At 38.8% G+C, this 18,681-nt stretch overlaps 1 protein-coding gene across 1 annotated transcript in view; it reads left to right on the forward strand.

The window, feature by feature from the left end:
- LOC131048684 (galacturonokinase) overlaps positions 1-18,681 on the forward strand; it is a 245,964-nt gene that overhangs the window by 153,354 nt on the left and 73,929 nt on the right. Inside the window, exon 9 of the mRNA XM_057982733.2 lies at positions 7,744-7,919. Coding sequence (XP_057838716.1) covers positions 7,744-7,919 — 176 coding nt within the window. The remainder of the gene's footprint in view (positions 1-7,743; positions 7,920-18,681) is intronic.

An 18,681-nucleotide genomic window follows, 5' to 3' on the forward strand; every position in this document is an offset into this window, starting at 1 on the left:
GTGGAGAATTCGACAGGAAAGAAGATAAAGGTTCTTCGATCAGACAATGGAGGCGAGTACAAAGGAAAAGAGTTCCAGGAGTTCTGCACCAAGGAAGGAATCAAGAGAGAGTGGATTGTTCCTTACAATCCACAACAGAATGGAGTTGCTGAGAGGAAGAATCTGTCTATATCGGAGGTAGCAAGAGCTATGTTGCATGACCAGGATATGCCTCGTTATCTGTGGGCAGAGGCATGCAGTACAACAGTATACATACAGAATAGGGTTCCACATAAGGTACTAGGGAAGATGACACCAGAGGAAGCATTCATTGGGAAGAAGCCAGATGTTAGTCACTTCAAGATTTTTGGGAGTTTGGCATATTGTCACATTCCAAAGGATACACGTACCAAGTTAGATCAGACTGCAGAAAAGGGGTACTTTGTGGGGTACAGTGAAACCTCAAAGGCATATCGGATATTCATTCCAGGGACCAGGCGGATTATTGTTCGACGTGATGTCAAGTTCATGGAGGACAAGGCATTTAGAAGGTCTAGAGATTTGCCAGCAGATGATCAGAGTGTGCAACCAACGCAAGCTCCAAGGATCACTCAACCGAGTCAAGGGCAGCAAAGCTCGAGTACAGTTACTAGTACAAGCATAGGCTCAAGAGGTGAGAGTTCTCAGAGTATGGAGCAACAGGTGCAAGAAGAGATGCATCAAGAAGACATGGAGGTTGATATTTCATCCTCTACAGTTGGCAACAGCAACCGTGAGGTTCAGCAGACACAAAGAAATACTCAGGAGTTAGTGGGAACTCCTAGGAGGAGTAGTAGACAACGGAAACAACCAGCTAAGTTTGATGACTATGTTGCATTAGTTAGTCAGTTGGTAGATAGTGAACCTTCTAGCTATCAGGAGGCTGCACAACATCAAGTCTGGCAAGATGCTATGGTTGAGGAGTATACTTCAATTATGCAGAATGATGTTTGGGAGGTAGTGCCTAGACCAATGGATAGAACTATGGTTGGATCACGTTGGATCTATAAGATCAAGCATGGTGTAGATGGTAGCATCGAGAAATACAAGGCAAGGTTTGTGGCAAAAGGGTTCTCTCAGTAGGAGGGAATAGACTATGAGGAGACATTTGCTCCAATTGCCAGGTATACTTCTATACGAGCTGTAATCTCAATTTCAGCACAAATGGGATGGCAGATCCATCAAATGGATGTCAAGACAACGTTCCTTAATGGTGAGTTGAAAGAGGAGGTATACATAGAACAACTAGAAGGCTTTGTAGCACACAGCAAAGAGACCCATGTGTGTAGATTAAAGAGAGCTTTGTACAGACTCAAGCAAGCTCCCAGAGCGTGGTATGAACGCATTGATAGTTACTTGCAGAAAATGGGCTTTTGTGAAGAGTGAGGCGGATGCTAATCTCTACTACTTGGTGGTTGGGGGTGAGATTCTCATTCTTGTTCTATATGTGGATGACTTGTTTCTAACAGGTTCACTAGGGCTCATAGAAGAGTGCAAGAGGGACCTTGCAGCAAAGTTCGAGATGAAGGATTTGGGACTTATGCACTACTTTCTAGGCATGGAGGTTTGGCAGACAGATGGAGAGATTTTCCTTGGACAAGGGAAATATTGCATTGAAATCTTGAAAAGGTTCAGGATGGAAGATTGCAAAGCCATGTCTACACCTATGATCACGAATTGGAGGAAGGTAGATACATCCAGGGAGAAGGATGTAGATCCCACATTATTCAGGCAATTGATTGGCTCTCTCATGTATTTGGTCAACACCAGGCCAGATATAGCTTTTGCAGTTAACTCTCTTAGTCAGTTCATGGTTGAGCCAAAGGGAGTGCGTTGGACAGCGGCAAAGCATGTGTTGTGTTATTTGAAAAGTACAATCGAGTATGGGATTAGATATGCTCGAGGTGAAGGAATCAGGTTGATGGGCTATATTGACGCAGATTGGGCAGGCAGTACAACAGACAAAAGGAGCACTTCAGGGTGTTGTTTTAGTTTGGGATCAGGAGTTGTCTCTTGGTTTAGTAGGAAGCAGAAGTCTGTGGCTCTGAGTTTAGCAGAGTCAGAATACATAGCAGCTAACATGGCAACATGTGAAGCTATATGGCTTCGGAAGTTGTTAGTAGCCTTGTTTGGTCAGAAGGTGGAGACTACAGTGATACACTGCGACAATCAGAGTTGCATTAAGTTGACTGAGAATCCGGTGTTTCATGATAGGTCGAAACATATAGACATCAGGTATCACTTCATCAGAGATTGTGTACAGCGTGGAGTTGTTCAGCTACAGTTTATACCTACAGATCAACAGGTAGCAGACATTCTGACAAAGGCATTGGGGAAGGCGAAATTCATCTTCTTCAGAGAGAAGTTGGGTGTCATGCAGAATAGCTTCCTCGCTAAGAGGGAGTGTTAGTTTGTTACAGCTGTTTGTCCATTTGCTAAATAATTAGTAAATAATTGTTTGCTAACAAATGTAGTTAGAGTTCAAACAACTTTTATTAATTATTTGACTCTTTCTAGAAACTTCTAGCAACCAAATTTGGTTAGGGTTGTTTAGTTGTTTTTAATCTCAGCCATTGATTGAGAATTAATCTCGGCTGTTGGTTTTCCAACGAGAGTAGTATATAAGGGGGTCAAGGGGCATTTGGAAAACATCGAATGAATTGTGTGAAGAACTTGCAGTGTTAGCAAGGGCGCAGTGATAGCGTTGGGATAGTAGCAGGGTGGAATATCAGCAGGAGGATTAGGAGATCGTCGGAGCTCTGCCAGTAAGAGGCAAGCAGTATTACTATCTCTTGATTTGCTGAAGTTTTAATATATTCCTCATCTGCAGTACTGGTTTTCCCTTCGGGGTTTTTCCAGGGACAATTGTCTGAAAATATTGTGTTCATTGTGTTGCACATTTTTATTAGTTTGTGAAATTGTAGTTGTGTTATTTTCCAATATTTGTTGCTCAAATAATCTATCAAAGATAGGAGGATAATAATTAGTAACTGTAATAGATTTTCTACACTATTCCGCAACGCACAATTTCTCCTTGGTGTGCCCTCGTTCTTTGCAATGCAACTCAACCCACTATCAAAGGCTTTTCAGAATCAATGATCTTCTGAAAAAATTTCGAGTGTTCTAAATCATGCTTTCACTATTGTCATGACCATTGTTAAAGGATCCATGTGACTACGTTTAGATTGGGATTCTTGTGGATTTTGGTGCTCTATTGATACTCACAGAAATGCTTGTGCTTTTCTACATAAAAAACCTTAGCAATCAGACTTCGCAAGACCCAACTTCATTCCCTAATCAGATAATGGCTTTAATACCATATTAGAAAATATTGGGGTGTATTATGAAGAGGTCCATTTCCTTATAGAGTTAGATTTAATCAACAATAAATAAACATGACACATGTCCAAGATTATAAATACTAATAATAGCAAACATTATTATACACCACTAAGTCACTATGATGAATTTATTACAAAACGTAAGCCTTACATTCTAATAAATTTATCAATTAGAAGCTGCATTGATCACATACACAAGTATAAATGTAATGTCTCCACTTTGAAATATAATTTAATAATAAATAATAATAATAAAATTAAAATACAAAAGAATAAAAAATTAAATTAAATTGAAATATAAAATGATATAATTAATTTTTGATTAAAGTTAATGAATGGTCAAAAGGCATGAAATGATAAGTTGTGACTTCCCCAAATATGAGGTATAAAAGGGAGAAGAAAACTTATTTGAAGTGGGGGGGATAATTTGGGATTCAAAAGTGCAGATCTCATTTAAATAGGAAGTGTAGATCTGATTGTGAAAGGTTGTGTCTCTTTCAAAGGGAAGAAATAATGAAGAGTTGCACTCTTTCAAAGGGTACTAATGGTGAAAGGGTTTGTCTCTTGCCAAGGGCATACATGATGAAGAGGTGTGACCTCTCCTTCACGTTGAGAGATATAAAGGAAAGGAATCAAAGAATCCAGTGACATCACCATTGATCAGATCAGAACTGTTATTAAGTTACAGGTAGTAACATCTTTGTTCTTGGTGGTATGCATGGGGATATGCTGAATATGTGTGCTTAATATATGAAGCATGATAATGTTCTTATGCAAAATTTAGTAGTAATATTAATATAGACTGCAATATGTATGACAGTCATACTTAATTTCATATACATTTATAGTACATGAAAGACTATCATATATATAGCCCAGTCCTTAGTCTTCCGCTAATGCCTATGTAGGGATAGGGGGTTTGTGGAGGGAAAGGCAGAGTAATTTTGTCACAAGATGGGTAAGGTCATGTATTCCTGAAACCTTGAGGGGAAGTTCCCAAGATGGGGTTTGGATACATATGTTCCTAAGAAACCTTGAGGGAGCCCGCTTGTTGACTGTTTCAAGTGCCCTAGCACAGTAATTCCACCATCTTCCATTAGGGTTAGGGATGAAGTGAGGGAAAACTCTAAATTTAATTAGCTATTTATTGCATTATATATATTTCTAACCCCAATAACCTAATTTTAAGACAGAACAATGCTTAATGATGTATGTTAATTAATGGGAAATAGGTAGTCTCTTGATAGGGGACATTACAATACATCAATCAAATAAGTACAAAAACAGATTCTAATTGAACGAGACGACATTTTTAAATACATTAACATTCTCAACTGTTTTAGTGTACAAAACTTGTGGATTATGATATCCACACAATTAAAAACAAAAATCACAACATGGAGTCATGGACTATGGTAGAGAGGAGCCTATATCACTTGGCCCAACATCACTAACTCTATGTTGGTTCTTGCACTCATATGTCAAACAACTTTGCAATGCTACTACAACCATAGTAGCATTATGTAGGATTGAGATTGACTTGGCAAACCAAAAGAGTAAATGTAATTTAATTCCTAGGGATTTAATTGGGAAAAACTCGAGATATAAAAGTGTTGCTTTTTCATTTGCTATGGCCAAAAATGATTTTATTTTTGTCCTTTTTATAAATGAAGTAGAGATTTGGGGGTTGTAATTGTAGCTAGGTCAAGATCACACTAATCTTCATGTTGCATGCTATTTTTCATAATTTTTTTATTTTTGTCCTTTTTATAAATGAAGTAGAGATTTGGGGGTTGTAATTGTAGCTAGGTCAAGATCACACTAATCTTCATGTTGCATGCTATTTTTCATAATTTTATTTCTTTTAACCAAGCGCTAAGAGTCTAGACTTCAAACCTTTCAAAATATGAGTGTCGAAGCCATATGGTAGTAATAAGGCCCTAACCATGTTTGCTGGTTTTTGCTTCAATGGATTATATTTCAGCTTCAGATGCTTTTGTTTGCACTTGACAATGGAATGAATAGCATTTAGAAGTATTGTAGGAGCATTCCATATGAGTAAACACTCAAAATTCTACATCACTATGCTTATACCTTGTGTTTTTGGTTAGGGTTTGGATTTGGGGATTTAACAATTTTTCCTTGGGTTTGGTTGTTCAATATTAGAAGTATTGTGGGAGCATTCCATGTGAGTAACAACTCAAAATCCTATATCACTATGCTTATACCTTGTGTTGCTGGTTAGGGTTCAGATTTGGGGATTTACCTTTTTTTTCACTGGGTGTGGTTGTTCAATATATATATATATATACATACTTGTATATACATGGTGGTGCTTATGAAATTGGTGATGCGATAAAGTTCTTCCGATGGCACTATTGATGCTGGATCAACTGTTGCTGAGCCAATGGCATAAACGACTGACTCCAACTTTTCTTCCCTTTTAGAATAGTAGGGCACTTCAGTCATTTGCTCCTGCTACTCATAATTGGCAAATGAATTTAAATACTTCATAACTTGCAATAAAGAAAATACTCATGAATTGAAATTCATAATTAAGTGATTCGTCAAATATCAGTACCAAATGAAAATTAAAATAAATATTTAAAACTTTTAATAGAACTCTTCATCAAGAGTGCATAGGTCAACATTTGGTTCAATTTTCATTTGAACCACAGTTAGTTTCAACTCCCCTTCCACAAGTCATGTCATTTGTAGAAGTTACCTCATCTATAGAGACTTCGGCAAGCTATGCAATAGTAGCATCTAAGTTGGCACACTAAGAAGTTAAATGAAAATCCCAATTTTTTGTCATCCACTTGTGATTGAGTTTAATATAAGTTATTTGCACAAATTTAATAATAACACGGCTTATTATACTGCATCTGTACATGTAAAATTACCAGAAATCATCATATTGCATTCCATTGGAAGCATCAACACCATCACCTGGTTCGTTGGAAGGATAAGCAGTGCCAGTGCCACTCCCACTAGCTGTGACATGCAAATGACAGTGAATAGAAGCTTCATGTCTCTCATCGTCAATCAAAACTAAGGAAGGTTGTTATTTAGGCTTTGGTTTTTTGTTTTTATACTTTTTTCATTAATTCTTTTGAGTCCCAAGCAGATTCTGTCTGGGATAGTCCAGGGCCCCTGGATTCTGCCTGGTTATGTTCAGACATACCCAGGTCAAATTCAGTGGCCTGGGACAGGACCATAGGTAAACCCCGTCTGAACCAGTTCAAGTTTGGCCAGGGTCTCTACAAAACCCCATAGCATAGCTTATACCCCTAAGCCTCCACTGTAACAGATCTGATTCTCATTGCTATGCGACTATTTATGTGCTATTGATGAGAGAGAACAATATGAATGTGTTTTGGGGAGCTTCCATACACTTATGTAGAACAATGCTTACAAATGCTCAATTACCTTAACCAAGGTTGGTTAAGTTGGCCTAATTTATCAATTATCCATCACACACCCCATGTAAAGCAAGCACTTTCTAAATCTTCTTGAGGGGCATAATGGTCCAGTTTTGGGATTTTTTGCAAGTGTAAGGCTCTATTCCATTCAGTAATGCTATTATGGTTTTAGAAAAAAAATTGCATTTTGACACTTTAAATTGCCAATTTTTGAGCTGCAACATATAAGCTGAAGGTATAGTTAATGAAACTCACATGGAGAACACTCTACTTTGGATATTGACTGCTTGTTATAGTCTGGCTAGGATAGAATAACTCATTCAAAGTTCAAAGAGCATGTCAGGAAAATATGGACTGCTTGATTGTGATCTTTTTCTTACAGGAAATATTCTTGGTCATTTTTTTGTTTTCTGAAATATTTATTGATTGTTTCTTGATTCGACCCAAACTCTCCTTTTTTTATTTGAATCCAAGCACGAGAGCTATTAGAGCCCAGTTTCATTTTCTGGAAATTACTTCTGGTTTAAATTTCCAAATTGAATTAACGGATCTGCACACTCTGGAATCCCAATACAGTCCTTACACGTCTACATCCCATCACAATCACTAAATCACAGCCCAGTCATACATGAAAAAGGTCGTGGCGATTTGACCTGGGATGGCCTGACCACCATTCCACATATGCTTGCAAGTATTTGTGTTCTTTTGGCATTTTTTGCTTCTATGGCTGGGTTTAGTGGCTTCAATGCTTCAATTGTATGGAGTGGTAATCAGTAGAATAATAATAACAGCTGAAACCTCAAGTTTATCAAATATTGTATGTAATTATGAAATGTGGGAATTTGAATATTGCATGAATATTTGACAATCAATTTAGTTGCTTTGTTAGAGCACTTATTTCATTGATATTCCTAGGCATACAGTCATTTCTTAAGGTGTAACTTTTATCAGTGCTTCTACAGAGCAAAGACTACAAGTTCATACTTCCTCCCATATCCAATGGAAATAGTAATAATGAAGAGCTGGAGTCCTACAAAATATTATTGGCCTTTTCAGGCGTGAAGCATGCATTATCAAGCAAACCAGGATATAACTCAAGGGTAGCTGAGTGCCAAGAGGCAGCTACAATTTTGCTGGAGTGAGTTGATGTAGTCACATGTAATAAGTTTGGTTGAAAAGTTCTATGAGTTCTCTTGTTTTTCTTCTTTTTTAGACTGGCTTCCTAGGTATTTTTATAATTTTGAGGAAAAACTTTACCTCAAATTTCCATCATTATATTTTATGTGTTTTCTCTTTGCTCCTAATTTCATGTGATTTAAACTGCCAATAGGTCATTATTGGTGACAAAATATGATTGTCTTTTCAAGCTTTTTAGCATTTTACTTCTTTGAGAGACTGTGCAAATCATTGTTAGTGTAGAATTGTTTTGGTATTTGTGACCAACTGGTGGATGATATTCGCACGTTGACAAATTTCTGCACATAGTAGTATTATACCTAAGGTTGGATTTATTCATATCATGGAATCGTGGTTGCTTGTTGTTCCTGATCATTGTCTTCTATATTTTGGAGATATCATGCTCCTGTTCTTCTGCTTCCATTGTGTTTTGTAGCTTCTGCTAGAACATCAATCATATTCTCTTGGGCATGGTATTACCTTTAACTTTTGGTGGTTGGCTCTCTCTCTCCAAATTTGCTTGTAGTGGATAACATCATAACACAGTGAAGAGCATTGTTAGTGTAGAATTGTTTTGGTATTTGTGACTAAATGGTGGACTCTATTTGCATGTTGACAAATTTCTGCACATAGTAGTATTATACCTAAGGTTGGATTTATTCATATCATGGAATTGTGGTTACTTCTTGTTCCTGATTATTGTCTTCTATATTTTGGAAATATCATGCTCCTGTTTTTCTGATTCCATTGTGTTTTGGAGCTTCTGCTAGAACATTAATCAGATTCTCTTGGGCATGGTATTACCTTTAACTTTTGGTGGTTGGCTCTCTCTCCAAATTTGCTTGTGGTGGAAAACATGGTGAAGAAACAGAAGGCCCTGGGCAACAATGTTTTGATATTGAAACTCCTGTTAACTTCATCAAAACTAAATCATTTTCTATGTTCTGTACTCATTGTATCATCATCATATCTGCTCTATGTATGTCTCAGATTTTATATCATGTGCATCCATTACATAGTTGTCCTAATTACAAGGCCATTCAGACCATTTTTTCTGTTATTGAATCTACAGTAAAATATTTTTGCCGTATCTTTTATTCACCTGAGTTCTGAAGCAATACTAATATTTGTTAATAAGAACTGAATTGAGATGGCCATACCTTGGTATTTTGTCATGTCCCCTCTTTAGCTCTGTCTAGCAGAGACCTATGAGTTGGCCTATTATGGAGTCTTGTAGTCTGGCAATGGTGGATAGAGACTCAGTCAGGATATTCAGTGTTTGGATTTGGTGTTTCTGGCAGTAGTAGACCAGTTTGGAGCAATTCCTTGATTTTAGGAGGCAGTTCCTACATTTTAGGAGGCAGTTCCTACTCTTAGGAGGTTGTGACAGGGTCCAGGGTTGGGGTTCCATGAGACCATTCCTTGGTTTCAGTTTCAGGAGATTTGGGTGTGTTTCCTAGTTTCTAGGAGCATCCCTAGATTTTAGGGATGAGACTGCCAGTTGATCCATGATTTCCGACATCAGTCACAGACAGGTGACAGGTTCAGTTTCAGGCTTTTGGTGTGTTTCAAGCTTTCTGTAGCTAATTGGGTTATATTTTTAATATATTTAAATATTTCCTAAGTTAGCGTTTTAATATTTTAAATAAGGCTATGTCTATAGCCGTTTCGGAGTAATAAGGGGTTTTTGGCTTCATCTGGGTTCGTATGCCCATGTGTTATAGCTCATTGGAAAGGTCTTGAACTTTTCTAAATGATTTTCACTTGCCAGGGTCCTTTTGGCGCTTGGAGTTATTTTATATTGAAAAAGTGGTGTTTTCTGTATACTTGGGCGCCCAGTATTGGGAAATATGACTTTATATTAAAGCGCAGTTTTCATATATCTTTAGGGTTCGATTTGGAAGGAAAGAGATATAAGGAGAAGGAAACCTAATTTCTCATTATCTTTTACATATTGAAAACTTGTTTGGTGCGATATTGCTCTGGTAGAGCAATTCTTCAATCTGGGATGCAAACCCCATGATTGGTACTGGCTGGGACGTAGCCCTCAGCTATTGATTGGTAGTGGATTCTTTTGGCATTGGCATTATTGGTTAGAGTGTATACGCTATTCCTTGTGGAGATCCAGATTGCTTGGTGAGGGTTTTAGCAGGGTGGTTGAATTTCCTAGTTGGGGTGTGATTGTTTCAGCTTGATGCCACCATTACGGCAGGTACACTATACGTTGGAAGTGGTGAAGACTTTCATTCAGCCATAGCTGGTGTTCTTGGTTTGTGTTCATCATCTACCCTTCAGTTGGCGCCATTATTGGATGTAAGCACATCCCCAATGCGTAGGGAATAATCTAGATATTATAAATCAGAAATCTGCTGGTACGATTTGTATCAATTCTGATTTGATTGAATGTTCTTACTTGTTTCAGTTTCCTTCCTTATTTGCTGTTCTTTATTCATTACTTGCTTATATATTCAAAAAAATACAAAAAGAAACCAAACATTCTGCAACTTCTCTCTATTCTGTAAGACCATCAGCAAAAATCGCAGGAAAATATAGTTTTATTATTTTAAAAATTACAGCAGATCAGCAAGGGGATCCATCAGGGATCTTTTAGTGGTATCAGAGCTATTTGCCTGCCAGCCTGTGGGGTTAAGCTTTCTTTTTTCTATGCATCCGGGAAGAAGTGACATATACAGATATTATACCCGCAGAAGAGCTCAGTACGAGCGTGAGTGTGGAAGAGAACAGGAACCTATTATGTGTTGTCCTCATTTTTGTTTCCAAAAATGAAGGACCACTACGATGGAATTTTTATGAAAAAATAAAAATTATTACTCTATGGCACGCTTCCCGAGGCAGAATTTTGACTAATCCTTGGACTGGCTTAATCCTCAGTCCATTCTCGAACTACGTTTCAAATTTCGTCCAATTCTGGGTTCGTTTGCTATGCCTTTCCTTCAATTTCGGGTTTTAAAACCCAGACTGCAGGTGGAGAATTTTCTTCAAACTGCAAGTTTTAATGATATTCATTGTTGTGGTCTTTGTAGGGGAATTTTTGATCACTTACATGTGCATTTTTTATTTCAAATATGTCACTTGTAATTTATTTTAAGTTTCCCATTTAATGTTTTTATCTTTTTGTTGTTTTTTTGGTCATTTTTAGTTAAAATAGGGGTTTTTTAGCTCAACTGCAAGTAAACTTGCAGTTTGTTCAAAAAACCCCTACTTTAATGGTTTTCACATGTAAGAGGGATTTTAAATCCCCATCACATGTGTGCAAGTGTTTAATACTTGTTGTAGGGATTTTATTTCCCCCTTACAAGTATTTTTAAACTTGCAGTTTGTCTTTTAAAACCCGATTTTAACATAAAAGTTCATTTTTGACAATTTTAAACTTGTCATTTGTCCAAAAAAACCCGATTTTGGCTTAATGAGTGAAAAAGTGAGATTTTAAACTTGTCATTTGTCTTTTAAAACCCGATTTTAAGCATGAAAGAGGGAAAAAGTGAAAATCGAACTTCTTGTTTTATATCCAAAACCCGATTTGCTTCCTTTTGAAGAAAACGAACTTGCCTTTGGCTCTTCAAAACCCGAAATGCAAGAGAAAAACGATTTTAGACCTTTTCAAGGCGAAATTTGTGGAGGAATCGTTGGATGAAGGAGGCGTTTTGGGTTTGCATCCTATCTTCATGCATTGTTGGACATCTCTCATGCCATTTGAAGGATACATTCGCTGGTTTTTACCCTAAATCAGCAACCACGCTATTTATTAATGCCACGTTTTTAGGAGTTAAATCTATAACAATTTGCACACTCCTAAATCGTTTTGCTCTTTTCTACTAAGGCGTGGAGTATGGGATTGGTTTCAAGACATTTAATAATCCATTGAATGTGTATTGAATACCACATTTTTTGCAAAAATATGATTCTCTTTGGCTGCGTTTTAAACCTTTGGCATTGTTACCTCTTCAAATACCTTTGGTGTTATTGCTTCAGCAAATACCTTGATCGTTTTGCTTCAACAAACTTGAAATGAACACTTTCATTGGCATTTTGCTCCTCCAAGTTTAAGATTGCTGCCATTTTTGGGGGCATTTTCACAAAAACGTGATAAGGGTTTAATAGTCCAGTTTTGCTTCTTCATCTCAAGAAGTATTGCATTGTTGGAGAAGCATTTTGATTTTCTAATCAAGGTATGTTCTTCCCTTCTTCTCTTCTTTTTATTATTTTCATGTTTTCTTCATTTTTCGTTATTTGTTACATTCTTCGCATGTGTTGTTCTTCCCTTAAAATTGGTTTTCATGAAAGAAATCTTCCCTTTGAAATGCAATTGTTAAATTGCATTATTCTTCTCAAAATTCCATCTTAGCTTGTATTCGGGATTTTTAATCTCGATTACAAGTTCGCTGGAAATTCTTGTTCTTCCCCTACGGTTAAGGAATTTAATCATTTTTGGTTAAATTTCCAAGCTTGAAAAGTGTGAAATACCCCTCTCTTGCAAATTCGGGTTTTGAAAACCGGATTACATGTTGAAAAGATCTTCCCATTTTCATGAAAATGACTATCCCGGATATTCCCATTTCTATCCATTCACGTTCCCCATATCCGTACTTTCCATTTCCATCATTTCCCGCAAGTCAAAATCCCGTTTTTCATCCGTTTCTCCATTTTCGAATTTACAAGTATACTTGTATTCGGGTTTTAAAATCCCGATTGCATGTATGTACTTTCCAACTTGTATACTTGCGAAAATTCCCCCAAGATCCGAAATTGGTCAAAGTCAAGATTTTCCCATTTCTACATGTCTTCCCTCTTCTTCTCACAAAACCGTGAAATTCAGAGATCAAAGTTTTACCCATTTGAAAAAGAAAGAATGATATTTGCAGCTGATTATGATGTGGCCTTAACCCTTTTAAGTCTTCATCACAGCATTCCAGGTTCGCAATCAATGTCAGATTTGCCAGCATCGCCAACTCCAAAGAAAATGAAATACAAATATGACAAATACCAGAATGAGGTTGCACCTTCCCAGGTATCTTCTCCATTGGATCGCATCAGGGACACAGAAATAGGGCACGTTGATATGGCAGAATTCATTCACAGGGTAGAAGATCCACAGGATAACAACTTGCAGCGGCTATTGGACAGCCATATCCATCATGCGTCTTCTTTACCAGTGGCTGCCCTAGAACCTGAATTTGTTCTTGCATGCGCCCATCATTTTGACAAAGAGTCAAGAGTCATAAAAAATGATGATGGTGAAGCCATAATTCGTCTTGATGCGGATACAATCGAGAAGGTCTTCAAAATACCTCCTGCACCTGTTTATATGGAAATCACCAAAGAAAGTGCAGCAGAGTATTATGTGAAAAGAGAAAAAGATTGCAAGCGCCACATCAATAGGTGGATTCATGAGCCACGTCCTTCCTTCTCAAGATGGGCAAAGTTGTACCGTTGTGATTTCAAGTGGGAGATAGGAGACACCATCACTCTTCTCAGCAGAATGTTAGGCCTTGAGCACTCTAATGTCTTTGAGCCATGGATGTATCAATTCCTCATGTTCATACGGCAGTCGCATCACATTTCATGGGGTGAAATCATCAGCGATGCTTTGTGCAAACAACTTGCAGCGGTTCCTACCACTATGACCTTCTTTATGAATTCTTATTTGGTATATTTAGCAGCATCACTTAGACACTTTCCAGGTCTTTCTACCAAGGGTGATCGCTCGCTCATACCAGTTTGGGAATATTATGACCAGCTGCCTTTGAAACCTAGCAGACTACATTTCAGAAGAGTCCAAGACGCATTCTTTGGATATTTTATGTGTCAGTTTGACATGGATCTCAGAAATAAACGAGTATCAGATGAGGCATGGGTCAAGGTATCTGAGTATGGGTGTTTATTCCTGCAATTTCCCACCTTCACCTACATGAGGATTGGGTGCTATGATGGACAACCATACATGCTTCCAAGATACCCGACCGATAGGATAATTCTTATGGAGTTGGGAAGACAAATTATGGCTGTTCATACTCTTCAGTCTGCTAGACACAAGGTTGGAATGGGGATCTCCAGCACAAATCCATTGAAAATTGGTCGATACTCCCTTGTCACATCTGTGAAGGCTAAGGCCATGGAGGTTGAATTGCAGGAAATCAAGCTTAAGAGGTTCAAACCTAGAGCTGATTTTGATTATAGAGGTATGAAGGAAAAGATCAAGAAATCCTTTGTGCATGTTCATCGCATTGAAGACATCTGGGCAGATCTCCGCACAGAAGCTGAAGTTCTGAAAATGGATTACTGCAGGCTCACTGTTGAGCAAATTGTTGACTTGAACTTGGCAGATATCCCACAAGGGATGATTGATGACGGGCGTATACTTGATCTTGAATACACTTCACGGAGGGTTGAGGAAGCTCCACTTCCTTTGATCCAATGGTCACATAAAGAGTGCGTCTCCATTCTTGACAGATTTCAGCCTATCTTGGCCAACACTAACGCATGGTTGAAAAGCAATGCTGTTAGACTTATCAAAATCAAGGTTGGTAAAGAAGATGATTCTACAGGACCTCTTGGACGGAAGTCTGAGATTCCAATTGATAATAAGGAGGGTGCTTCATCTTCAAGCACAAGGATCAAATTACGAGTTAGTCGTGCAGTAGTGCTTCCACCTGAAGAGACAACTATTCGTGGGAAGGAGAAATCACGGTTCCATGTTCAGGTGGTCGATCTGGATAATCCAGAAGAGGGGCAGCAATCTGATGATGCGCCTAAGTCTCCAGTTCTAGACACGCCTCACGAGGTCATTCCTCCAGTTTCCATTGAGACGCCTCTTTCTCCTCCTGATTTGCTCATTGATGAGTCTCCTCAGAATGCAGTTCCCATTTCGGCATACGAGCCTTCTCCTGATCAACAGCGAGAAAGTGTGTTGAAAGTTCCTGAAGATATTCCCATTTGCATTCAGTTATCAGAAATTGACACTTCCACTTCTGGTTTTGAAGAATTCACGAGGCAATCTTCATGTCCGTTGGTAACTGAGCAAAACATAGTCGCTATTCAAACAGATATTCCTCCCAGGGTGACCACGGTGATTCAAATAGAAACTGCTTCTCCTTTGCCTACAGCTGCTACAGGAAGTGAGTTGATGACTTTGCCTCCATGGCTTAGTTCTTTCACCCCGAAAAGAAAGAAGCAAGAGATCTCACCTGATGCCTTTGACTACCAGCAACTCAAACAGTCCAGATCCAAAGTTGCTAAGAAGGCGAAGACTATTTCCAGGGTAACTGTTGATAGCAACAAGATGAAAGTAGCTGAAATTGTGGAACCTATTGCAGATAAACCACTTGATGAAATGTCAGCTGCTGATTATAAGGTTACAAAGGTAGAATTGGGCAAGCAAATTCATGAGGTTATTAAACATGATGCTCAGTTTTCTGTCGCTTCACTAGTGCAAAGATGTGACGATCTTCTTGCAAAGAAAAACAAGCTAGAAGAAGAAAATCGACAACTCATGGCAGCCATCCATAAAATCACAAAACCTGCTGCCGAAGGGAGTAACTCTATAGGTTCTTCTGGTTCCCAAGAATCAATTCGTGGAGTGGAAAGAGCTGCTCAGAAAATACAAGCACTGGATTCCTGGGTTGATCAGCTTCATGATCAATGCGTGCAAGTGATAAAAGACATTTTTCAAATAATGTCTAAGTTGGAAACCATTGAGGAGAAATTGGATCAGACTTCTAACACTTTCAAAAAGAATCTGGAAAGTGTTGAGAAAAGTCTGGCAATCTGGCGTACCATGCCCCTACAACAGCTCAATATCCTGTAGGATCATGCCATCATTTCTTCCAGGGTCATGTACTTGGAATTCGAGGAACTCATGGAAAACAAAACTCTTGTTCTTAAATCCCTCATCGAAGAGATCAGTGATGGAAGGAGATTCCGGGATGAAGTTTATCAAGGTATTGTCTCACATTGTGAAAGGGCCTCTTGCAATATAGTAAGTTAGGATGGAGAGCTAATTCCAGAAGAAGAGGTTCTTGCGGATTTATAGATGAGGATTCACGGTGAATGGAGGAGTGAACAATTCTCGGCAGTTTCAATTCAAACATTGATGAAACACCAAGCCTTTTTGCATGAGATTCAGTCCATCTTGGATAAAGACAATTCCGCGCTTCTCCGCTGCCACGACACTATTGTGAAGACTATGGTAGTTGCTAAGAACACTCATGAACCGAATCCCGAGGAACTACAAGCGAGCATCCGGAAGTTTCAAGGATTCATGTCTTCACAAAATTCAACTTAAGTGTTTTTCAGCACTTAGTTGAATTTTCTCTCTTTTTGTAATTTCTTAGTTGTAATTTTGTTTTAACAAGATACATGTAAAAGTAGTTTATGTAAAATACAAGTTACACATTACTTGTACTTTTGTAATTACATTTAAGGCAACTACAAGTTGTGTCCGATTAGGACTGTAGTTGGAATAAGTCTTAGTTAGTTAGAGTAACTCTTAGTTAATTAATGAAGTCTCAATTATTTATTGAATGAGTCTTGGTGGTTGAGAGAATCTCTCAAGTTAGTTGGATCCTCCCACCTTTTTCTCAAGGCTCCTCTTCTATAAATACTTGAGAGGTCCATTGTAAATATATCTTTTGGAAAGCAAGCAAAAACTCTGCCAAATTTACAGCAAGAAGTCTTTGAGCTTATGTATGTGAATTGAAGGTTTTGAAGAGTAATAAAGAAGGATTACTCAAGTTTTGAGTCTTTGAGCTACATGTTTGAGTTTGAATCTTTTTATTTCTTCTATGCAAAGTGTTTCTAAAGGAGCTTAGTCCAATCTGATTTGAAGTCTTTGAGCTGCAAGTAGAGAAGATTAATTAGAATAGGAAACTCTCTTGAAGGAGCAGCAAGTCTTTGAGCTTGCGTCCATTCTTGAGAAAAATTATTGTTTGATAAGAAATAGCAGCAAGTCTTTGAGCTCGCATTATTTCTTGTCTTTATGTTGAAAGAATAGATTATTCCAGTCTTTGAGCTGTTATCTTTTATTCGTTGTAAAGTTTAGTATAGCAAAGGGTAGATAGGACTTCCAATAGTCAAGTCTTTGAGCTTGATATTGCTGTCCCGTCCCGAAGGAAGTGACGGAAGTCTTTGCGCTTTCAGGAAACTTCATTTCCTTTCTCTCATTTCACTTGAAAGTAATTACTGCTGTTCATATTCAATCGCTATCCTTTTCTGTGAAGAGAAAAGGATATTGTCTTTCTTAAAAAAAAGAAGGAAGACTGCTGTCCCATCCTGTTTTTATTTCAGTTTTAGTTAGATAGGGGGAGCCTTCCCTTAATTAGGAGAGTTTTTACTCGTGTGCTGTGGTTGAAACCAAAATTTTGTATATTTCCCCTAAGTGTACAAAATTTTCAACCAACATTATGGCAGATGAACAGGTGGGCGCCGAAGTAAATCAGGTTGAGGAAGATAGACAAGAGAGAGAGCTGATGAGGACCCTCATCACTATCCAGCCCAGGATTGTTCAGACCTTAGACAGAATACAGGTTACCCTGGAGCGGTTGGAAGTGGATAGACACAGAGGCAGACGGAGTAGATCAGTGTTTGTGGTTGGAAGGCAACATAGTCATGGATCTCATACATCAGCTGGGAGCTCTCATCATTCCCCTAGGCATGAGAGACATCATACACCAGTTAGGGATAGACCATTACTTCCTCGGTTTATACCAGGTGAGCAGCCGGTACAGGTAGAGCCACCAGAGGTGGAATTTCAGGATTCAGTCAGGGCGGCTACAACTGAGTGGAGAGCCCTACCCCCAGAGGTTAGGGATGCTTTTCCTTTTCCTCAATATTGTGCACAACGTAGAGATACTGCCAGGTTCAGAGGAGACCGGGGCTATAGGCCTCAGCTACAGAACTATGACCTCAGTAGAGCTACTGGGAAGATCACATTGGCTACATTTGATGGGACTAGTGGTACGAGTGCACGAGCGTGGGTGCACAAGCTGGATATCTATCTATCACTGAGACCCATGCTGGAACGTGAGGCCATTCAGTTTGTTGTCCTACATTTAGAGGGGGTTGCCTATGACTGGTGGCACCATGGATTGGTCACCCAAAACCACGCCATGATCCACTCCTATGCAGAGTTCACTAAGCGCCTCATTTCTCGATTTGATCGTAAGGACACAGAGCTCTGATGCAGAAGCTTATGTAAATGAGTTCCAACGTATTGCCGTTATGGTGCCTGACATGCCCCAGAGGCGCAGTGTTATGTTATTCATTGAGGGACTGCAGGACAGGCTTAAGGGAATGGTACGGGCCTTCAATCCAGCCACCCTTAAGGACGCCATAGATGTGACATTGAGGTTGGATACCACTTCTACTTCTTATCAGACAGATAAGAAACCTTTCAGAGACTCACGACCTGCATAGAAGGCCAACACCTCACAGTTTAGAGATGGACAGTCAGCTAAACCTCCTAGGATGGACCAGGAGACACAGAATGAATTGAGGAGGAAGAAACTATGCTTTTCCTGCAAAGAGCCTTGGGAACCCGAACATCATTGCATGGGTAAGGGCAAGGTTCACTTGATTGAGGTAACATCCGAGTTTGGGGATGAGGAGATACCAGACGCTGATATTGAGGACAACCCAAAGGAGAGACTATGTAGGAACAACCGCAGTTGGAGATAGACATTCCTAAACCCTTGGCGGCAGCGAAAGTG

This window comes from Cryptomeria japonica, chromosome 2, assembly GCF_030272615.1.
Source record: "Cryptomeria japonica chromosome 2, Sugi_1.0, whole genome shotgun sequence".
Taxonomy (NCBI): Eukaryota; Viridiplantae; Streptophyta; class Pinopsida; order Cupressales; family Cupressaceae; genus Cryptomeria; species Cryptomeria japonica.